This window comes from Macaca mulatta, chromosome 13, assembly GCF_049350105.2.
Source record: "Macaca mulatta isolate MMU2019108-1 chromosome 13, T2T-MMU8v2.0, whole genome shotgun sequence".
In the NCBI taxonomy this organism is placed as follows: Eukaryota; Metazoa; Chordata; class Mammalia; order Primates; family Cercopithecidae; genus Macaca; species Macaca mulatta.
Genome location: NC_133418.1, coordinates 38137390 through 38161409, shown reverse-complemented (window position 1 = coordinate 38161409; position 24020 = coordinate 38137390). Strand labels below are relative to the sequence as shown.

Sequence of the window (24020 nt, the reverse complement as noted above, 5' to 3'; positions counted from 1 at the left end):
TGGCCATAACACCTTGCAAACCTCAGGTGATGGTGGCCACGGCCTTGAGCCTGCAGAGCTGCCACTATGATGCCCAAAGCTGGGTTGCTTCTAGGAAAGGGCAGGGTCTCTGCTGTCTTCCACAGCAGGGGAATGGGTGTGTGGCCTTGGCTGATGTTTCTGTATTAGCAAACGTGTCAGCAGGGTTACAGCAGCCAGGGCTGCAGGCTCCACCTCTTCTCTCTGTGGGGAAGGCAGGGAGGGAGAAACTGGCAGAGCCTCTCAGCCCTTTAAAGGCCTATGTAGCCTGCACTGGGCCTAGGGCCGCCCCACCCCTGCAGTGCAGTAGAACCTCCCCTAGGTTAGCAAAAACATCCCACACAGCACACATTAGCGGGAGCATTAATAGAAGGCAGCAAATGTCTGCAGAAGAGCACGCCTGTCTGGAACACTTACATCCACGTCCCCAACAGCACCGAGGAGAGAGAAAAGAACATTCTGTTAGAGAAGGGTCTTTGGCACTGAAACTCACACACGTGTGCACCATGCACGCATGCCCATCCACACACACATACACACTCACATGCACACATGCAAACACACACATGCTCACTCACTTCCCATGCTCTAAACCTCAGGCAGCTCCTCCTGCTGTAATCAGGACACTGCCCAGAGGCCACACTCAAAATGCAATTCTCTCTCTCTCTCTCTCTCTCAGAGGACAAAAAGGATGACTGCTTTTAAAAATTTTGTCCTACATGCTTGATTTTAAAAAGCGGGGAGGGGCACCTCTATGACTAACCACACAGGCAGTAATCCAGAGTTCAGCTCTATATTACATAGAGGTAGGCAGAGAAAAAAGGAGAGAGAGAGATAATAATAGACACAGAAAAAGAGAGACAAAGACATGCAGAAAACAATAGGGAATCAGTTGACAAATGGGGCAGGAACACAGCAAAGATGGGAAGAGAATGTTCTGGCATCTGAGATGTGCAGCTTAGAATAGAGGCTGCTGCCCTCTGGGGCCTCCAAGCTCTGTCACTGCCCTAAAAGGCACTTAGCAGCCTCTGAAAGGCCTCCTTTCCCCTACCCCCATCATAAATTAAGACCTGAATTTACAACTCCTAGAAAATGTTCCTGTCTGCTGAGGGATCCTGGGGCTCTGCATGGCCCCAGAAGTAATTTGAATCTTCCCAGGCTTTGGCCTGAGTGAGCGCCCCCTGTGACATTTCAGTGGACCAGGAGGAAAGTGTCCCCGACACCTGTGAAATCCTCTTACCGCTTAAGAGTCAGCCTATAGCCCCAGGTGCAAGACAGACTTCCCCCAACACCATCTGCCACCACTGCACAACCCAGTAGACTGTCAGAGCTGGGAGGACCAAGGGACACCTAATGGAGGGGGAGACCGAGGCCTGCAGAGTGCACGGGTTTTCCCAAGGCCTCAGAGGGAACGGTGTAGGCCAATCATCAAAGGGTTCCTTGCATGCAGACCTGAGAGCCAGGACACAGGTATTAAGAGGCCCTTGGAGAGACAAAGGCCAAAGAAAGGAAGGGCTGGGGCAACGGCTTCCAGGTCTTGAGGCCGCCACCAGGCCTCACCTGCTTCCCACTGTCCAGCAACCCCCATCCCAGCAGCTCCCAACTTGCTCGGGGATGAGGAACCAGAACTTGGACACTGAATCCTGGACACACTCTTATGCATGTGCAGCCTTCCAGAACTATTCAGTTCCTACAATCAACCACAGCTCTATTGAAATGCACTGGAAACGCTCTGTCTGATCATGAAACCACCAGGTGTCATGGCAGGAAAGGGCTTCTGAGAGCAGCACAGAGCAGTGCCAGGGGAAGAATGGAGGAGAGGACAGCCACTCTCCCCGACCAAGTGCCAGTCTCCCAGAATTAGAGGCTTTTGGAATTACTCACAGAATTTGCAGACTCAAAACTACAGTGTGAAAAGACAGAAATCCCTACAGTTGCCTGGAGCCACTGGCACCACAGGGTCATTTCCCATGAACTAGTGTGTCCACCAGGCCAGCGTCTCGTGCCCGGAGCTGGAAACAGCTGAACGCAGCCCCTTCATTTCCAACTTGGACCAGGAGGCCCCACAGAGACACAGGGTTAGAGTCAGAGCTGGGCTAGGACACTTGTCTCCACCTGCAGCCCTGCTCAGACTCGTCTGTCAGCTCAGTTTGGCCTTACGGCCTCCAAAATCACCAGCTTTTTTTTTTTTTTTTTTTTTTTTGATGGAGTTTCGCTCTTGTTGCCCAGGCTGGAGTGCAATGGTGCCATATCAGCTCACCGCAACCTCCGCCTCCAGGGTTCAAGCGATTGTCCTGCCTCAACCTCTCGAGTAGCTGAGATTATAGGCGTGCGCCACCTCGTCTTGCTAATTTTATATTTTTAGTAGAGACAGGGTTTCTCCATGTTGGTCAGGCTGGTCTCAAACTCCCAACCTCAGGTGATCCACCTGCCTCGGCCTCCCAAAGGGCTGGGATTACAGGCGTGAGCCACCGTGCCTGGCCTAATCTACAACTCTTCTATAAAAGACTTAAAAAGCTGAGCACTGAGAGCCTTAAAAATAAAGCAATGCAGGGAAAACAGGACACGTCACATAATGCAGTTTCCTGTCTTGCTCACTGCCAATGTGGGAAGGGCATGTCACGCCTTCGCGGCACCAGGGCTGGAGCAAAAGCTGTATTAGGCACCTTGCATGCCTGCCTTCCTCCCCTGACAGTAGCCAGCAGGCTGCAGGCCAGGCATCGCCCCTGTTGCCTTCTGAGCCTAAGGCAGCTTCTCCATGGGGAGCCAGGCAGCATGAAAGGGGCGCTGGATTAGTCCAGCACCCTCACTAGTCCCTAATGTATCTAGTTAAGGTTAGGCAACTGGAGAAGCAGGTCACAGCAACCACCAGGTGGCCATGGCTCCAACAAGCCATCACTCACACACTGGGAAGGCAGCAGCAGGAGTCCCTGTCCAGAACTGGGAGACCTCCACTCTCCCGGGGGGTCTCCTGGCTGCTCCAGGCTATCACCACCACCACCATCACCATCACCACCATCATCACCATCACCACCATCATCACCATCATCATCATCCTTCCCAGGATTATTATGGCCCTTTCACAGCCATTTTCACAACAGCACAGTGATGCCAGGAAGCAGGATCTCATCTCCGTTTTAAGAGGAGGAACTGAAGCTCACAGCGGTTAGGTGATTCATGCAGTTGTACAGCTAGTAAGTGGCAAAGCAGGACCAGGGCTCCCTTGGCTGCCCTAGGACCAGAAACCCCTGGAACTTCAGGACTTCATCATTTCAGAGGACCTTAGTCCTCTGAAGTTCCTGTGTCCTTACCTGGAGCACAAAGAAGTATGACCCTGTTGTGGCCTTTTTTTTTTTTTTTTTTTGAGACGGGGTCTTGCTGTGTCACCCAGCTTAAGTGCAATGGCACGATCATGGCTCATTGCAACCTTGACTTCCCAGGCTCAAGCAATTCTCCTGCCTCAGCCTCTCGAGTAGTTGAGACTACAGTTGCACACCACTGCGCCTGGTCTTTTTTTTTTTTTTTAATTGTAGAGATTCATTCTTGCTATGTTGCCCAGGTTGGTCTCGAACTCCTGGGCTCAAGAAATCCTCCCACTTCTGTCTCCCAAGTTCTGGGATTACAGGCATGAGCTACCGCGCCCAGTGACCCTGTGGTGGTTTTAAGATATCTCCACACATTCTTTGATGCTCCTCCCTTCAAGAGGTAGAGATTAATTCTCCTCCCCTTGAATGTGGACTGGGCTTAATGACATGCTTCCGACAAATAGAATAAGGCAGAAGTGATGAGTGTGACTTCAAAACCTAGGACAGGAAAGGTACCCTGGCTTCCTGCCTGCCCTCTCTCTCTTGAATGGTTCACTCTAGGCCAGGCCACCTGCCATGTTGTAAGGACTCTTAAGCAGCCTCGGAGAGGCCCATGAGTAAGGAGCCTCCAGTCAACAGCCATAAGAGTGACATCTTGAAAGTGGACCCTCCAGTTTTGTCAAGCCCTCTGATGGCTCAGCCCGGGCTGACATCTTGACTGCAGCCTCTTGAGAGACCCTGAGCCAGAACCACCCAGGTAAGTTGCTCCCAGTTTCTAGCCCACAGAAACTGTAAGCTACTGTGTTTGCTGTTATAAAGGGTTACCTCCTGACCCCTCCCTGTGACCATGCAGCCGAAAGGGAGCCCCAAGGTCAGGTGCCCACTCCTGGTTAGAAGCTCTTCCCAAGTGAGAGTCCAGCACGCTGCAGAGAGGCTGGCTGCTTACTCACCTTTCCAGGTCCTGCAGGTGGAGCAGCAGGTACACACTGTGGGAATGGGGTGGGGGCACCATCAGTGACATCCCCCACTGGACAGGAACCAGCCCCGGGCAAACAGGGAGGCCTCGGAGAGGTATGGGGACCCCAGTGTGTACAATACAGGGATCCCAGGAATGTGGGTCTCTGTAGAGACACCAAAGTGGGGAAAGAGTCATCTCAGATTCAGTTTCCACTCGGGTGCAGAAGATACCCTCACCTGGCACGCAAGTCAGTCCTTGCACCCTGCAGCCCTAGGCAAGGCAGGCGACAGTCAAAGTTCCCTCTGGGAAATAACTCCAAGCACCCCTGCCCAGAGCCTCCTCTCTTCGCTTTCCAGTTCAGAATGTCCTCCAGGAAACCTCCTCAGACTTACCTCTGAACCCCAAAGTGCTTCATATCTGGGCATTTGCAAAGGCCTAACTGGCTGCTGCCTGGTACACGCCTTTGGTCTTGGTGCGCATCTGGGCCTTGGCATAGAGTAGGTGCTCACTAAATACATGCTCACAGAGTGACTCCAAGTCCATGGAAGGGCAGGGTCATTCTTTCAACATTTCTTGTACACTTCCTGGTGTCCAGTGCTAGGCATTCGGCATATGGTATCTGACTACACACCTCCCAGCTCATTCTGCAGGGAGGGCCCCGTCAATCCCTGCCTGCCCTGACCCTTTAAGCAAAGAGGAAAATTCCAGGCAAGAGAGAGGGTCAGGCCAAGTACACCGCCCAGCCCCATTCTGGGTGCTGAAAGCAGCAGGAAAGAACTCTCCTTCCCCTTCTCCAACGCCTAGACCCTGTGTCCTCAGAGCACATGCGGAGGTCTCTGTGTGCCAGGCATGTGGTGGGTATGTTGGGTAGGCATTTACAGAGGGAAGCACAGAACCCTTGTCTGCCTGCCAGGAGCTTGCAAGCGCTGAGTGACCGTGCAGGGACAGTCTTTGTGCCCCTTCCTCTCTTCCTTGTTTGTGTGCATCTTCCTTCCTTTACTCAAGATGCAAGAGGTCACGTGGATATCCCTTCTCGGCTCACAGCGAATGGTCCATACTGGTTCATGGGACCCCCCTCACTTTTTTTTTTTTTTTTTTTTGAGACAGTCTCGCTCTGTCGCCCAGGCTGGCGTGCAGTGGCCGGATCTCAGCTCACTGCAAGCTCCGCCTCCCAGGTTTATGCCATTCTCCTGCCTCAGCCTCCCGAGTAGCTGGGACTACAGGCGCCCGCCACCTCGCCCGGCTAGTTTTTTGTATTTTTTAGTAGAGATGGGGTTTCACCGTGCTAGCCAGGATGGTCTCAATCTCCTGACCTTGTGATCCGCCCGTCTCGGCCTCCCAAAGTGCTGGGATTACAGGCTTGAGCTACCGCGCCCGGCCTTTTTTTTTTTTAAAATGAGACAGAGTTTCACTCTTGTTGACCAGGCTAGAGTGCAATGGCGTGATCTCAGCTCACCGCAACCTCTGCCTCCCAGGTTCAAGCGATTCTCCTGCCTCAGCCTCCTGAGTAGCTGGGATTACAGGTGCCCGCCTCCACGCCTGGCTAATTTTGTATTTTTAGCAGAGATGTGGTTTCTCTATGTTGGTCAGGCTGGTCTCAAACTCTCAACCTCAGGTGATCCGCCTGCCTTGGCTTCCCAAAGTGCTGGGATTACAGGTGTGAGCCATTGCGCCTGGCAACCCTTTTTATGTGCCTTTACATGACTTTTATTCCCACACCGAACTCACATTCTCCTTCCTCCTCAAGGAGTGTCATTTCTAATATTTTAATATGCAACTTTTTGTTTGAACATGTTCTTCATATAAACTCTGTATTGTTACTTTGCATGATAGGCGTAGCTTTTTATTTTACATAAATTGTTAGATAAAATCTCATTCTGTTCTGCACTTTTCTTCAGCTGGCATCATGCTTTCAAGTTCCATTGTGTGCACATTTAATCTGTTGCTTCCAGAGGCTGCAGAGAATTCCACGAAGCACAGCTCCCACCTCTCTCCAGGTTGTCTTCAACTCCTGCCACCTGTCCAGGGTTTGCAAATTCTCTGGTTTCCTCTCCTCACAACCCTAAGACATAGGCTGAATAGGGATTATTGGGCATTTTGTTTTACAAAGAAAAAAGCCTAAGGGAATCAGGTCTGTCCTCTGTGCCAAGGTCAAATCCTATGGTAGCTTCTGCCTGGGTTGTTCTGAGAGAAGTTCTGAGGCTGAATTGAAGCTCAGCAGGAACAAGCGTGCCTTGCTGTGCTGCCTTTGCTGTGTCTGCACAGGCCCGGCATCACCCAGCCAGGATGAAGTCTAGTGTCTTCCCCTCTTCTGGGGCCCTTTCTGCTACCTGATGTGGCCTGGCATCTGAGGCCCACACTGGGGGCTGAGTTGGGAAGGCTACACCAGCCCAGTATAAATGGGCTTCCTCTGCCAGACTTCCTCCAAGGCACGTTGACCTTACTTGAGGGTATGATAGCCCAAGAGCCTCTGATCCAGGCAATTCTGCCCCATATCCAGGCCCCAGGCCATCTTTCACCTGTCTTCCTTTTTTTTTTTTGAGACGGAGTTTTGCTCTTGTTGCCCAGACTGGAGTGCAATGGCTCAATCTCAGCTCACTGCAACCTCTGCATCCGGGGTTCAAGCAATTATCCTGCCTCAGCTACTCCATGAATAGCTGGGATTACAGGCATGTGCCACCACGCCTGGCTAATTTTGTATTTTTAGTGGAGACGGGGTTTCTACATGTTGGTAAGGCTGGTCTTGAACTCCCGACCTCTAGTGATCCACCCGCCTCAGCCTCCCAAAGTGCTGGGATTACAGGCGTGAACCACTGCGCCTGGCTCCTGTCTTCCTTTTTGAGATGGCTTTTATTTTAGGCTCCAGAACAGCTGGAAAGAGCACCACACTGTTCCTGGCCTCCCTGCTGGGTTGCACCTTTCCTTTTTGCCCCCTGTGGTCATAGGTGCTGAGGCCAAGTGGGCCAGCAGTGAGGAGGGCTGCGGCGTGATGCAGCACAGCTGGTCCTCTCAGCCCAGGACAGCCGGAACACTCCCCACTGCCTCCCTGGGGAATGGCAGGGGACGTCATCCCCTCTGGTCATGGAGAGTGGCAGAGCCAGTGCCAAAGCAGTCATCTCAAACGTTTTTCTACCTGGTGCTGGGCTGGGAAGGTGCTCCAAGCCCAGAAGACACTCCCATCTCCCTGCAGACCCTGACAGCTTCTTGCATTCCCAGTTCTGTGGCTGCCCGGAATAATTCACCAGGGGAGGTCTAGGCAGGAGGCCTGGATTCTGGGCCTGGGGGCCTCAGCCCACTGCACAACCTCTCTGAGCCTGCTTCCTCCACTGGGCTCACCTCTAAAATGGCAATACAGACTCTTAGAGGCAAAGGGATGCCAGGGCCACCTAGGCCCGCTTCCTAGCCAAATCAGGAATCCCTCCCTTGAACCTGACCATCCAGCTTTGGCTTGTGTACTTCCAATGTCAGGGATCTCACTACCTCCCAAGATGGCCCATTTTGCTCCTGGACACTCAGCATGACAATGTGCCTTCTCAGGCGAAACAAATTACAAAAAAGAACAGTGATAACAGCTACTATGCACTGGTGCCAGGCATGACCATAAACACTTTTACATGGTTTGTTTCACTTGAAGCCTCACAGTACCCCTACAAAGGGGTGTCATTTCTTGTATAGATAAGAAATCTGGGGTGCAGAGAGGGTAAACAGCTTGCCTGGGTCATGCAGCAAGCAAGTGGCTACCCCCTTGGAACTGTACCCCACTGGTTCTTGCTCTCTGCCCTCTGGGTTTCACTGAATTGAGGTCCCTTTTCCATCTAAGGGGCAGCTTTCATCTGAGGCTTGGTAGACGATGAGCTGATGCAGTGTGGAGATGAGACCTAACTCTGTTTTGTATCCCTATTTCTGGGGCAGTGTCCAGCAGACCAGAAGCTGTAGATGCTTGACAAAGCCTGGATGGTTGATGAGTGAGTGACCAAGGGCACTGGCCCCGGAGTCAGGAGGCCACACTCTACTGTAGCCCAGAGTGGGTGACCCTGCACAGTCCCCTTCCCTGGACCTCTGTCTCTTCACCGGTAAAATCATTGGATTTAACTGAAAGATCCCTGAGGTCATTTCCTGCCTGGCCTTTTGGGATTCCATTCCTGCGGCAGGGCGGGGGGGTCCCTCAGCGGGGAACCCCTCCCTGAGGTGGCCATCACCCCCACAGCCAAGACTCCACCTCCCCAACCCTGTCCTGCTTCCAGCAGTGACAGGGTTAAAACATGTCCCAACAGAAAAGCCACAGTCTTAAGACCTGCGAAGGACCAAGGGGACACTGCTGAGAGGGAGGAAATGGACAGAGCCCCGAGCTGCACTTGGCTCTGAGCATGAGTTGCCATTCCCAGGCAGCCACAGGCCTCATGCCTTCCGGTCGATGGCTATGACCCCCGAGCATCAGATGGGGTCTGTCAGGACATGGGGCTTATGGCCAAGGTGTCCCCTGCAGGCTGCACCTTATAGCACATGGTCAGTCACAGGTGGCCAGGCATCTCTATTTGTAGATTTAAGGGCCAGGCAGCCACCAGACATACGTTGTGGACATAGATTCCCACCCCTCTCACCACAGGGAGGCAGAAGAGGTGATCCAGAACCGTCCCGCATGCTCCCACCATCAGTCCTGAGCAGCTGCTGTGCTCAGCCCCTGAGAGCCGAGGCCCCTGGTATCCTCCCAAGGAGCAGCCTGGGAAACTGTGTGTCCCTAGCCTGTGCCCCTACCCTCCGTGAGCCTGAAACCCACGCTGGTGGATCCGATGCCAGGGGGTTCCCAAACGTGGCTGCATCTCAATGAAATCACACTTCTGGGTCTCACCCCAGATCTAGTGAAGCCTCTGTGGGTGGGCCCAGGACTTTGCATGTTTAACGTGGTCCCCAGGTCAGTCCCAATACCGGCAATCCCACGATGGGCGTGTGACACCAGAGTCAGACATTGGAGGCAGAGGTGTGGTTACTGTAAGGTCCCGGTCACCACAGGAACGAGAACTCAGAGCTAGCATGGCCCTTGGTATGCAGAGGCTGGGGATGGTGTGAGGTACATGAGAGGTGAGAGATGAGAAGGAGACAGCAGAATGAGAGAGAGGACAGGCAATATTCAGGCAGGGAAGAGGGCCCGTGAGAACAGTAAGCCCGGGTGAGAAGACAACATTCAGGTGTCAACAGGTACGCCTCCCCAGAGTCTGAGAAGACAACACAGAAGGCTCCTGGGGCCCGGGTCCAGTTGTGCCTGCTGCCTCCAGGCTTTGCCTAGACACTATCCCCCAACTATCCCCAGTTCCCCAGACAATCATATGGAGAAAGGGGGACCCTCTGGTGCAGGTGACCTAGCCCTGTCCCTGACCAGAGTCACCAGGCCGGTTTCCTGGCCTGGCCTGAGGGGTGCTCCGCCCCTTGGCTGACCTGGCATGATCTGATGGACACCTCTGTTGGTGGCAGGTCCACGGGGCCAGGGCCAGGCTGCATGCCACACTGTGGACTGGGCCTCTCTTAAGGAAAGCGAGGCCCAAGGAGTGGGAAAGAGGGGAAGTAAAGTAACACCTACCTGAGCTGCTAGCGCTCTCAGAAGCACTCCTGGACATCTTAGGCTGGCTGTGTTTGCCGCTGGCCCGCCCAGGCCCCGGTGGTGGGGGGCCCGAGGGAGCAGGGGCGCCGTCTCCCCTGATGGTGGTGAGGTCCTGCATGCTGAAGCTCCGCAGTCTCTCTGATAAGGCACCCTGTCCCTGGATACAACACAGGAAGGGCACACGTCAGAGGTCCTGCTCCACAGGTCAGACTCGACAAAGGCCAAGAGGGAGCTCTGATGGTCAGCAAGGCGGAAATCAAGACCTGGATCAACTCTGAGGCGCAGGTGCCCAGACACAGCTGCTGGAAACACAGAGAGGGTCAAATCCCGGAATTTTCCAGGGCCTCCTCTGGGGCTCAGCAATTGCTCCTTTGGCTCCAGGCTCCCTCCCTACCCTCAGACACTCCCACGATGATACGATGATGATCCTGATCAGGAGCCTCAGACAGACCCAGGGCCAAGCTCGTGACTACTGCCTGCAGCTCCTACTCCCTCCAGGCCACCTGCTGCTTCTCTTGCTTTGCATAAATAAAAATCCACATGTATCTACGTTTTTCTCAGTACATGAGAATCTGGTCAGGCAATCAAAACCTAATATTCAATGTGCTTAGTTCTTACTATTTTCAAAGGACACAAAATACAGACAATATTTTTCTAAATGTTTGACAACGGAAATTTCTTTTATTTGTATAGCATATCACTGTCTGCAAGGCACATTTACTTCTGCTGGTGCATTTCAGCCTCATAAAATACCCAAAAGGTAATGAATCAGGAAGGAAAAAAATGATTTAAAAAACCCCTGCTGACTGTAACCATTTCATGTTCTGAGGGAGACAGAGAATTAGTCTCGGAGGGGAATTGTTCTTTTGTTTAGAAAGCAAGATCAATGCATTTTACTTAGGAAAGAGCAGCTCCTCACTGTCTGGATGAGAGAATGTGTCAGAGTGAAAATGATCACAGTGAAGGGATGGTGGCATTGCTTTAAGTGTGCCTCAGGGGCTGCAGAGAGGCTACAGAAACCTGAAAGTGGGAGGAGTCTGGGGAAATTTGGAGCAAGAAGTGACAGGCAAGTAACTACCAGGCAAATGAATGAACTCAGACATCTTCAGAAAGAAGAAAGCCTGGAGGGTATGCAGGCTTCCCTCGGGTGCATGGCACGACAGTGGCATGGGAGAGGTATTCTATGCCACTTGGATAATGAAGGAAAGAGTGCTCCCAGAGATCCAGGGGACTTGGGGACAATACTGCACAACAGACATAACAGAACCAACAGATCAGCACAAAATCAATTCAAGCCGCTGACAAGAGGGCTGTTGGTAGGAATGATGAAACAAGCAAGGGCCAAAACAGTTGAGTAAGAGGTTTTCAGGGGTGAGAGAAGGGTTTGGAAGATTTTTTTCATTTTACTTAATGTAAAAAATAATGAAAATGAACCAACAAAGCACAGCAATTCGCTGAAGTGAAAGATCCAGATGGGATCAAGGAGCAAACGCAAAATGAGTTCATTAAAGGGGAGAGGGAAACAAAAGGGGCTTGCACGCAGGTTTAAAAGAAATGCCAGAAGAGACCAGGCCTGATGGCTCATGCCTGTAATCCCAGTACTTTGGGAGGCTGAGGCAGGAGGATTGCTTGAGTCCAGGAGTTCGAGACCAGCCTGGGCAACGTAGTGAGACCATGTATCTACAAAAAATTTAAAAAACTAGCTGGGCATGGTGGTATATGTCTGTAGTTCCAGCTACTCGGGACACTGAGGTGGGAGGACTGCCTGAGCCCAAGAGGTAGAGCCTACAGTGTGCTGGGATCATACCACTGCACTCTAGTCTGGGCAACAGAGTGAGGCCCTGTCTCAAAGAAATAAAAAGAAAGAAAGAAGTGTCAGACTAAAACCAAGATGCACTAAAATATGAACCAGATCTGTTCCCAACCTACCAAAGATATAAAAACCACGTCGCCAGGAAACCAACAACAATAGCACAAAGAAAACTATTTAAATAATCAAATAAATACAATTAGAATTGTAAATCCAGGCCAAGAAGTATTTGGAGGCTATTACATGAAAAAAGACAGACATCACCCTGGTTGCCTCAGACACTGCTCTAGAGTGATGGTGGGCAAGGGTCCAAGGCCTCACGTCCTTGGCAGGAACAGCTGGGTGGTCTTTGCCAATGTAGGCTGGACCAGCCAGACACCCATTATATAACCCCTTCAAATATAAAAGCCAATGATCCATGATTATTTTACTCAGAAACATTCTAGGCGGCATCTAGAATTTAGAAGAAATTTGATGACTAAGGAACCAAACTTGACTCTGAAATGAGTGAGAAAATATTCTGCCAATTATAAGTCAGTAACTCAGGTTAGTGTTCAAGCCAACTATTCATTGACTCACTCATTCATCCTCTCATTTCTTCATTTACTTTACTTGTTCAACAATTACCAAGAACTTTCTATGGGCAAGAACATGGTGCTAGGTGTTAACATGAAACACCAAAAGTACAGTTTGATTTCTGAGAAAGTGTAAAATGACAAATATACAGATACAACACAGAAGTGCCCTAACAGAAGCTACAGAAAGTGAAGATTGAGAACAGTAGTTCCTGAGTCAGGCCTGGATTCAAATTCCAGCCCTATCATTCAACAGCTGAGTGATCTTAACCTCTCACCGCCTCAAGACCTTCATTTGCGGAAGAGCATCCAAATGGCCAGCTGCTGGTGCGGATTCAATGAGATTACATCCTTAAGATACCCATCACATAGCCCATTGCATATTTAGTCTTCAATAATGTCAACTATGATGATAATGATGTTGATGCTGCAGCTACTGCCTAAGACACAAAGGTTGCTATTGAAAGCTAGTGAAAGCTGCCTAAGACACAAAGGTTGCTATTGAAAGCTAGTGAAAGCTGCCTAAGACACAAAGGTTGCTATTGAAAGCAGAGGTGGAAAAGGTCACTTCCTGAGCTTCGTTTATTTGGGACCCCAAGCCCAAATAAACGGCCAGGGACGAATTCCCTCAATAGTTTGCCAGTTCTCGCTCATTGTTGCTCGGCAACATATGTGAGAGAAAGCAACAGCAGGCATCGTACACCTTCATTTTAGCAAAGTGCTCCATTCCACTCCCAGAAGCCAGCCAGTCTAGCTCCAATATCACACTCGCAGTGGCAGAGGTTAGGAAAGAGAGGGAGATAATAATAGCTCAGTATCAACCTAGGCCTGTGTCAGAGGAAATTATAGTGGCATAGATACAAGACTCTTGAAAACAAATTAGTCCTTGCCCATCTAAACACTCTGAGACGGTTAAAATCAATATGACTGACCGGGTGCAGTGGCTCACGCCTGTAATCCCAGCACTTTGGGAGGCCAAGGTGGATGGATCACTTTAGGTCAGGAGTTTAAGACCAGCCTGACCAACATGGTGAAACCCTGTCTCTACTAAAAATACAAAATTAGCCAGGTGTGGTGGTGCACGCCTGTAATCCCAGCTACTCGGGAGGCTGAGGCAGGAGAATCTCTTGAACCCGGGAGGCGGAGGTCACAGTGAGCCAAGATCGCGCCATTGCACTCCAGCCTGGGCAACAAGAGCAAAATCTTCATGTCAAAAAAAAAAAAAAAAATCAATATGCCTCTCTCATTTATAAACCTTTCAGCCCTTCTCAGTCTCTACACAAAATCTCATTCCTATTCACTTTCCACAAACCCCATTCCATACTGTCAGTTCAGCTGTGCTCTGTAGAATCTTTGTTATTCTAGACCATTGTCTTCTGGGAAGAACCACAAGTTGTTCATTGGTATTCTACAAAATTGGGTTCCCTATTTTGGGGAAATAAATTTGGATTCTCTAAATTTGGAAAGCGTTAATACCATATTCCACATAATTCCATGAGCCACATTATCATACTAAAAGCTCTGAGAAGGCCCATCTGGTGGCGCATGCCTGCAGTCCCAGCACTTTGGAGGATAAGGCGGGAGAATCGCTGGAGCCCAGGAGTTCAAGACCAGCCTGGGCAACATAGGTAGACTCCGTCTCTATTTTTAAAATTTAAAAAGACATCACAAAGTCACCAGAATAATAATGATAGCACCCACCTACTCCTAGACTTCTTGAAAATGATTTTTATCAATTTCAAGACATATTTTTTGTCTCTGAAATTGGGGTCGATCTTACAATTGCTGCTGCCCTGACATCACTGTCAATGCCTACACATAGATATACTTGGTTGTTATTCTCTCTGGCATAACTGGACAACTGAAGCCCCTGAGTGTTTAACAAACCATTTAAGAACTGCTTGAGAAAGGAATATGAATCTCAGTTGTCTAACACATATCTCACTGACACTTTCTGGTATGATCAAGAAAGTGGCAGCATCAAAACTGGCATGAATGAAAATCCCAGAAACAAAAGTTCGACATCACCCAACACACTGGAAGGAACAGAGAATGATATGGCATGGTCATAAGTGGATACTGACACACTGAGTTGAAAAGTGATTCAGGAGACTCCGAAAGTGAAAAAGTGAGGTTAGAGAGATCTTAACCACTTATTGTGCTAATGTGTTCCTTTTTCTTTCTTTCTTTCTTTCTTTTCTTTCTTTCTTTCTTTCTTTCTTTCTTTCTTTCTTTCTTTCTTTCTTTCTTTTTTTTTTTTTTTTTTAGATGGAGTTTCACTCTTGTCAGCCAGGCTGGAGTGCAATGGCACCATTTCGGCTCACTGCAACCTCTGCCTCCCAGGTTCAAACGATTCTCCTGTCTCAGCCTCCCAAGTAGCTGGGATTACAGGCACCCATCACCATGCCCAGCTAATTTTTGTAATTTTAGTAGAGACGGGGTTTCACCATGTTGGCCAGGCTGGTCTCGAACTCCTGACCTCAGGTGATCCACTCACCTCGGCCTCCCAAAGTGCTGGAATTACAGGCATGAGCCACCATGCCCAGCTATGTTCCTTTTAGTGTATTTATAAAAGTGACAAAAAAAGATGTCTAAAAGTCTTTTTAATAAGATGAAATAAACATTCTGGCTGGGCACAGTGGCTCATGCCTGTAATCGCAGCACTTTGGAAGGCTGAGGCGAGTGGATCACCTGAGGTCGGGAGTTTGAGACCAACCTGACCAACACGGAGAAACTCCATCTCTACTAAAAATACAAAATTAGCCAGGCATGGTGGTGCATGCCTGTAATCCCAGCTACTCAGGAGGCTGAGGCAGGAGAATCGCTTGAACCCGGGAAGCGGAGGTTGTGGTGAGCCAAGATCATGCCATTGCACTCCAGCCTGGGCAACAAGAGCAAAACTCCATCTCAAAAATAGTAATAATAAAAAATAAATAAACAAATAAACATTCTAAGTGAAAAAACATTGTGTCCTAATTTAATTGGCAATATTCTCCTTCTTAGTGGAACATAAGATAATGATGTGTCTCAGAAACCACAGCATTTTAGATTCAATGAAACACGATTGCACTTCTCAGAGCAGCTTTCTCTACTCATCCCAGTTCCCTGTAATATGCTGTCACTGCAGCTTTTGAGCTGTACTTCTCTCTTGTATGCCACACAATGATATTTAAGTATTGCTGTTGTCTGTTTTATTCACTATTGCAGCCTTGGCACCTGCCACTCTACTTGATACACATTAGGGGTTAAGGAGTTGCATGAATGAACGTATGATCATTTATGGAGCTGCCTACCGCCTGGGTGAAGCGTGACAGTGGAAGATCCCCACCTCAGCCTGATGCGTCAGCCAGGGTCCCAGACCTGAAAGAGCCTCCTGCTGAACAAGCCTTGAGATGTGTCTGTGAGGAGTGTATAAGCAGTGTCAGAGGGCTGTGGGTGCACAGGGCAGAGGGCACACATTGGAGAAGCAAGGCGTACCAGAGGAGACTGCACTTGAACTTGGGTGGGTGGAGGACTTGGGTAGGTGAAGATGGAGACCAGGTAGAAAAAGAAGGAGTATGTGTTAGTATTTATCACCACTGACAGTGGCCACTTCAATCCACCCCCAAGTGAGGTCTTTGCAGTTTTGTGTGCTAAGGAGATGGGGGTCCACTTATACCTTGTTCATGGCCAGGGATGTTTCTGAATAGCGGAAATGCCTGCAGAAAGACTACGTGGTTTCTTTGTAAACAGCCATGCCAGTGGAAGGCAGGGGTAAGAGTAAGACTTACTCTTCACTGGACACTCTCTTTTGTCCTTTTAGAATTCTGCACCAAGAACATGCATTACCTTTAAAAAATCAGTACAATTTAATTTTCATTAACACCCACAGCACTCACTCAAGGTCACCCTGAGGACCTCATTTTGTGAATATACAGTGTGCACGATGCAGACCAATGTCATCTAGACCAAAAAAGAAAAAAAAAAAAAAAGGACATAGGAGTAATGAAAACAGCAATAACAGCAATACAGAACTAAGAAGGAGTTTACAGTATCTCCAGAAACTGAATGAGTTTTGAGCCCTTAATGAGGTCCTCTTTTCCAGAGGGACACACCAAGTCACAAGGGAAGGCTCCAGCAAAGCACAAAGTTTAGCCCATCTCACTTGACGCAATATCTAATGCCTGCTACTGAGGACAACAATAAAGACAAAGGGTTTTAGTGAGTCAGGAAATTGATAACAAAGCCACCAGCACAACCGCATTTCCCACCGGTAATTCAGAAGGAGTTAGTACTTCCTTCCAAACCCCATGGGGTGCCCGCCTCACTGATGGAGTGAGCCTCCACAGCCATACATGCACCACATCCAAGCCAAGCAGGCTCCCAATGACATGCTGCATGAGGACCAGGCCCTTGTTTGTGACATGAAACGGGATTAACAAACCAAACAGAGAAGGATAACTTCTACTGCAATAGCATCCATCATCAAATTCAATCCATTCTCCAGGCATTAAACAAAGAAAAAAAAAAAAACCCAAGTAAGTTAATCACATGTTAGATGCTACCAAATTCACACCATAAGAGTCTCTGGAAAGACGATGAAGCGGGGCCCAGCTCCGTGTGCCCCACATGGATTAACACACACGCACACGCAGGTGCTGAGGCAGCGGGGACACCTGCCTCTGATCCAGACCACGTGCTGGTGAGCAGAGCCGGCGGCCTGGCCTCGCTGCCCGACTGGATCAGTTTGGAGTTAGTCACACCTCTCAACAGGGTTACCTGCCCTTCTCTCAGGTCCAAAGAGAAGATAAAATGAAAGAGTCGAGCCACCTGATAAAGGGGAAAAGGAGAAAAAAGCCATGGGCACCAAGACAACAAAACGGGGTTGAAGGGAGCCATGTCCTCACCTCTTTCCTCCCATCACTCCCTCGCTCGCTCACCCGTTTATTCACTCACTCGCAACAGACGCTACTGGAGTGTTCACAAAGCTCTGTGTGAAGCACTGCAGAGGAACAAAGATAAGGATGGTACGGTCCCTGCTCCCATGGAGCTCACAGTCTAGCTGGGGCATCAAGACACAAAAGTGTATACAAGGGCACAAGTGACAAAGATGACCAAACGTGGAAGAGTCCAGGGCAGGGACAGCACCTTCACCGTGGCTGAGCATGCGCAGAGGCCTCATCCTGTCATACAAGGGGTGAAACCCGAGAGAGGAGTGAGGTGAGGGCTGCATCCTCTGAAGCAGGTGGGGGAAGGTGCGTGCTGGCGGGGAAGTGCTTTGGGCCAGGGCGTGAGAGTGGATGAAAACCCAAGGTACATCTGGGAAACGGTGGGTGAATTCACCGGGGGAGAAGAGGTTTTGGTGCTAGTGAGTAAAAGGAGACCAGCCTGGGAGAACTGGGCTTCAGCTGCCTACACTTGGTTTTTGACAATAAACTGGGCACTCCACTGAAGGTTTCTGAGACGTGAGCAGCGTGAAGGAGGCAGGATGTTAGAATGATGAGAACATCCTAGATATGCCATGTGGCACACACCAAGAACTTGCCCCCAGTACCTGTTCTCCCCTTTTCTCTCACTTTGCAGCAGGCACGTGGTTGTCTGGAATACAGACTGTATTTTCTAGTCTCCTCTCTGGGAAGTGCCCTTAAGGAGAGACAGTATGCAAGAACAAGCATTAAATGGTGAAGGAGGTGGGCTTGGTGCTTCTGGTTCGGAGCAGGCTGGATGGGAGGTGAGGAGCGGGAGCCCGGGAGGTGAGACAGGCCTGTGCTGACCAATGACTGTGCTCTGGTGAGTCGGGTCTCTATAGCCAGACCAAGCCCGGCCATCTGAGCCAGGCCCTTGCCCGGTGATGGGGAGTCAGGGCCACCAGGAGAGACCCTCTACACACAGCTGCTGCCCCTGGCCTTGCCCGTGGAAGTCTCAGCTGGAAGCTTTGCTTCGTCCATGCTTCCTCCTTCAGAGGCAAAGGCCCTGCTGGAAAGGGATAATGAGAAGGGAGGAAGGACTAAGCGTGGGAAGGGGGAACCCACAGGACAAATCTGCCCAGCTGCCGGTGCAAAGTGAGCTCTAATTATACTGGTGTGCAAACATGCCCATGCTATGGCACGTGATCGAACTTTACAGAAACTGTGACTTATGGTGACACGTACTTGTGATCCTCATTCTTTCAGCCTGCATTAAGTGTTCCCCAGCCTTGCCGCAAGGCCAACAGAGAGCTGATCAATCATCAGAAGAGCAGTACCTGGGGTGTGAGAGACTCTAAAATCCTCAGTGAGGGACAATCACCTCTCAGGTACTCAGCCACCAGGACCTGGTAGTGTAATCCAAGCACAAAATGGCCAGGAAGTGTCAGTTTAGGGTGTGTGTGTTGGGGTGGGGGGTGCTTGGAGTGATGCAACGGCACTGGAGGAACTAGAGACCCTGGTGCTGATCACGGCTCAACAACGAACAGCTGCATGGCCTTGGGCAAGTCACTCAACCTCCTACTTGGTTTCCTCCCTGAAGTGAGTGTTCCAGCTGCTCCAGCAGCCCACATTTGACCTTCCTCCTCTCTTGGCGGGTGACAGGTGCTCATGTGTCATAAGCTGCCCCTCAGGGGCCCACACACCTCAGGGTGGAAGAGGAGGAAGAAGCACCCCTATGAAAAGTCAGGCCCATAACAGTGGGGAACCCTGAGTTCAGGGGAGTGTGACTTGCGCAGGAAGACAGAGCACATGCGAGGTGGACCAGGATAAGGCAGGAAAGTCAGCCTCCTGTGCAGAAGAGCCTGCCTTGTAAATAACGTCCCAACGCCAGGGCCCGACGTCTTTTTTTTTATTCTGTTCAACAGTGAAGAAAGAGAAGATCATAATCAGCCTGAGATCAAATTGAGCAAATAACATATGAGCTCATATGACATATGAGCAAATAACAGGCAACCTTTATTAAACATTTATTATGAGCTCTGCATCCCGTGAAGTCTTTACACTGCCTCATAACTCCTGTGGCAGGTACTATGATCATCCCTGTTTGCAGGTGAAGAAGCGAGGTTCACAGAGGTGCAGCAGTAAGTAGGGAGCTGAGACTTTTAAACCTGGCCTGCTTATCTCCAAAGCCCAACTTTGGATATCATCAATGCTAAGTACTGCTCTGTTGGTCATGGCAGCTAAAAATATGTACAACAGTCTTTCATTCCTTTAACATTTAACGAGCACCTATGGAGATGCAGGTAAGACACAAATATAAATGACGACAGTGGTGCAGAGGACCCAGGAGTGAGAGGCCAGTTCTACCTGGGATCAGAGGAGGCTTCATGGAGGAGATGGCATTAACCTGGAAGGGTGGGGAGGATTTCAAAGAGGTAGAAACAGAGGCAGATGAAGCACCAACATGAGCAGAAGCAAGAAAGAGAAAATTCTGGAAGTAGCACTCAGAGTTGCTATTTCCAGAACAGTACAGAAGGCAGTGCTGTGAATGCAGTATCACAAGAGCCAGAGAAGTAAGGAGAGACAAGACTGGAAGGCTAGGATCAGGGTCAGACTGCACAGGCCTTAAACAGTAGGGAGAGGAGCAGTCGACCATTTGGGTAGCTACTGCAACAGTCCAAGCTAGAAGGAAGGGTGTGGAGGAAGGCCCAAAAGCAGAGAAGGGATGTCCAATGGTTAGGACTTGAAGAGTAAGTGGGGGGAAAGTGGGGCACCAAAGGTGACAGAGATTTGGAGCTTGGGTGCCTGACAGGATGGTGATTTCATTATCATCAGAATGGTGGGACACGTGGAAGGGCAGATTTGGAGTTATAGAACTGTCGACTAAAGTACGAAAGAAACAAGGGAGATGTTCAGCAGAGAACCAGGAACACTTGGATTGAGCCCTGGGCAGAGAAGCCCATCTGGGAACCAGGTGCATCAGGTGACAGTTGAAGGTGAGGGACAGGATGAGATGGTGCTGGGAGAGAGAGGAGAGAAAGGTGGGGCCCAGAGAAATTCATCTAACACTGAGGAGTGAAGAAAGGAGGGAGGAGGCAAACACGAGAGGGGAATCAGAGAGAAGAACGAGGAAGTGCCATGTCACCACAGCCAAGAGACAGCCCTTCCTGCTCACGCATGATCCTCAGTTTCCTCAGACCTCTAGGTTCCACCGGGCCCTGTGAGGTCAGGCAGGCAGGCTTCCCTCTTTCCTCTTGGACCCTTGAGGCATCAGGCTGCACAGTCTCCACAGGTAGCCACAAAACAGAGCAGGTAAGTAATGTCAGACCACCAACTCCATGTGAATTCCTGGCCCTTCCTCCTCAGCTGAGTGTGATGTGGGTGTTTCATTCATTTGAATCCACTTCACTATTCATGGAGCAGTGTGAGGTGAGGTAACATTCCAGGTAGAAACACTAGGAGAACAGGAATCCAGCACACTGATAAAAAGTCTTGCTTGGTTCTGCTTTGACACTTTTTGAAAGTGAAACTTGGGTATGAGTTGACTAATTTTTGGGAGACTGGATGGGTAGGGAATACTTCCAAACTTTTTCAGCAGTTTGTCCGTAACAGTTTAGATAATCTTGGTGTTTAAAAATGGTTGCCGTGGTGAATTCTAAATATTAATTTCATGTCACATAGTACTTGGCTAAAAAACGAAGAAAGAAGGCTAACTTGATGTGAGCTAGCACAGTGGCCAGGAAATGCTTCTCTGAGGGATGAAGAGACAAACACGGGCTTTCTGGAATCCTTACCCTCTTTGATCCAACATATGGTAGAGACTAAAGCCAGAGAGGTGAAACATATGGATCTGGGTAGGGGACAGCAGTCATCTCTTCTCCGTCCTTGGAAATATCTCCTAAGTATGAGCTGAGACAGGGAAGTTTTATAAAAAGAAAATCAATGCCTGCCCTCTGACTAATTGTAAACAGGTAATTTTTTTGCTAGAAAGCAAACAAAGGCAAGGCAACTGACTCCAGTCAGGTGAGAAACCCCAAATCACTGGGCTTATGAACTTCCTCAAATGAGCTTTTGATTCCAAAAATAAAGTTTCATGGTGATTTAAAGGCAGTGTTTTATTCAAGCTAGACATTTAGATAGAGCACTGATGGATAAAAGATAAGGATATGTGGGAGAGGGGTTTTTTTTTTCTTTTCTATTGTGCTGAACTGTTTTGTGGAGCTTCTTTTTCTTTTTAAGGAGAAAGTGAGTGGGAATTTTCTTTTTTTAAGTGGAAAAACAAAGTAATTTAACTCTCAGTGGATTGTTCCTGGCTGTTCAGATGCTAAGGCCTATAACCAAGGCTTGGCTATCCCCTGTTGGCCGCTGACTATAATTGCGGGCCAAGTGCCTGAGTTTTAGAGGGCAAGTCAGGAAAGCAGAGGTCATGGTGTGAAAGCAGGGCCAGACCAGTGAAAAGGAAGAAGAAATAAGAGCTACAGCATGGGTGCTGCTATAGGCTGTTTCCAGTTCTCTATTTTCCTGGTGAACCTTATATACAGAGGCCTCAAGGAGCTGAGTAGGTAAGGAGGGGTGGGTGTCCTGTTGAAGCCAGAGCAACTATGGGCAAAGGGGTGAAGAAGAGGCAAAGGAGAACCCTGGAGGGTTAACAGAGGGCTTGGGGCAGTGCTGTCCAAAATAACTTTCTTCAGTGATGGAAATGTGCTATCAGTCATACTGGCGAATGAGGACTTGAAATGGGGCTAGTACAGCCAGGTACGGTGGCTCATGCCTGTTATCCCAGCACTTTGGGAGGCTGAGGCCGACAGATCACCTGAGGTCAGGGGCTCAAGACAAGCCTGGCCAACATGGAGAAACCCCGTCTCTACTAAAAAATACAAAAATTAGCCAGGCATGGGGGCAGGCACCTGTAATCCCAGCCACTCTGGAGGCTGAGGCAGGGAGAACTGCTTGAACCTGGGAGGCAGAGGGTGCAGTGAGCTGAGATCATGCCACTCCACTCCAGCCTGGGCAACAGAGTGAGATGCCGTCTCAAAAAAAACAAAAACAAAAACAAAAAAAAACGGGGGGGGTGGGGGGCTAGTACGACTGAGGAATTCAATTTTAGGTATACTATTGGGAAAAGGGCTTGTGGGGTGCCTGTATAAACTGGCCATAAAAATATGGGACAATAAGTTGTGGAAAGCCACAAGAGGCCTCTGAGGAGGAAAGCCTCCTAATTGCCATTATGTTCCATGCTCAGAGCGAGACCTGCTCTCTTATCTGTAAACACTGTGTTCAAGGAAAAAGACATTCCTTTGAAACACTGGAATGTGGACAGATGTGCAGACTCCTAGTTAAGCCCGCTCCCACTAGCTACTCTCTGATAAGTTAAAGATATGCTGTTTGAGCACAAAGGAGATTCATTTAAACCGCTATTGCTATAGATTATGCCTATGATGTACTGTCTCCTTTTCACTGTTTCGCCCTGAATATCTGCTTCTTAGATCTAAGTGATTGTACTCAATAAATAGTGTGGAGATCAGAACTCTGGGCCTTTTGCAGCCTCCATTTTGCAACTGGCCCCCTGGCTCCCACCTTTATGAACTCTTAACCTGTCTCTTCTCATTCCTTTGTCGCCACCAGACTTCAGGTACCCTACGGGTGGTGTTGAGGTTGGTCCCCAACATATACTCAATGTTTTTTTTTTAGACAGAGTCTGATTCTGTCGCCCAGGCTGGAGTGCGGTGGCGCGATCTCGGCTCACTGCAAGCTCCGCCTCCCTGGTTCACGCCATTCTCCTGCCTCAGCCTCCTGAGTAGCTGGGACTATAGGCACCCGCCACCATGCCCCGCTAATTTTTTGTATTTTTAGTAGAGATGGGGTTTCACCATGTTAGCCAGGATGGTCTCGATCTCCTGACCTCGTGATCCACCTGCTTTGGCCTCCCAAAGTGCTGGGATTGCAGGCATGAGTCGTCGCGCCCAGCCGCTATACTCAATTTAATTAATTTAAATTTAAACAGCTACATGTGACAAGCGGCTCCCATATTAGACAGGGCAGGTTTGGAGGAATCAAAAAGGTACATACTTCAAATCAATCAACAAGGTTTAATGAATAGCTATGAGTGCAAAGCACTAAACAACAAAGCATTGTTCGGTTTTTGTTTATTTTCTAAGCAAGAAGCGAAGGAAAAGAAGCCAGAGCCCCTCATCTCAAGAAGCTTACAATACCAGATTTGGGGATGGTGGAGGATGGAACCGTATACACACAAACACAACTCTGAAAACAAACTGCAAGAGAAGAATCCCTAATTTGCAGAATGCTGGTTTTACTTAGAGCAGCTTTCTTCAATAGGTGGACTATAGTAATAGTATTGGTACTACTGGAAATGTTCTGGAGACGAGATTTCCAGGGGGAACTAAAACATTATTTTTCGAGTTACGAGACAAGCAAAAAACCAATGTTGTTTTACCATGTCTGAGAATTCAGCAGGCAGAAAAAACCTAGTATGTGGTTCAAACTGCAAGGGAAGTAAGGTAGCCTGGAGACCCCATGGTTTTAAAACTTTTGTTCAGTGGTTCGTCTCACTATGGTTTCTTTTTCTTTTACTTTACTATTTTTTTTTTTTTTTTGAGACAGAGTTTCACTCTTGTTGCCCAGACTGGAGTGCAGAGGCGTGATCTTGGCTCACCACAACCTCTGCCTCCTGGGTTCAAGCGATTCTCCTGCTTCAGCCTCCCGAGTAGCTGGGATTACAGGTGCCCGCCACCATGCCCGGCTAATTTTGTATTTTTAGTAGAGATGGGGTTTCATCATGTTGCCCAGGCTAGTCTTGAACTCCTGGCTTCAAGTAATCTGCCTGCCTTCACCTCTCAAAGTGCTGGGATTAT

The 24020-nt window shown here is 49.2% G+C and overlaps 1 protein-coding gene across 7 annotated transcripts in view; it reads right to left on the bottom strand.

Annotated features, from left to right (window-relative positions):
- The window catches only part of REEP1 (receptor accessory protein 1), a 123417-nt gene that overhangs the window by 9021 nt on the left and 90376 nt on the right, over positions 1-24020 (bottom strand). For 2 of the 7 annotated variants that reach the window (XM_077959092.1, XM_077959093.1), the window contains exons 6-8: positions 16922-17071; positions 9857-10034; positions 4274-4309 (exon numbers count right to left, since the gene is read on the bottom strand). In XM_077959092.1, the coding sequence (XP_077815218.1) occupies positions 4274-4309; positions 9857-10034; positions 16922-17071 (364 nt within the window). Of the gene's footprint in view, positions 1-4273; positions 4310-6059; positions 6300-9856; positions 10035-16921; positions 17072-24020 lie in introns of those variants that run through there. The other 5 variants (XM_028832322.2, XM_028832324.2, XM_077959094.1 and 2 more) reach the window with 4 other exon arrangements.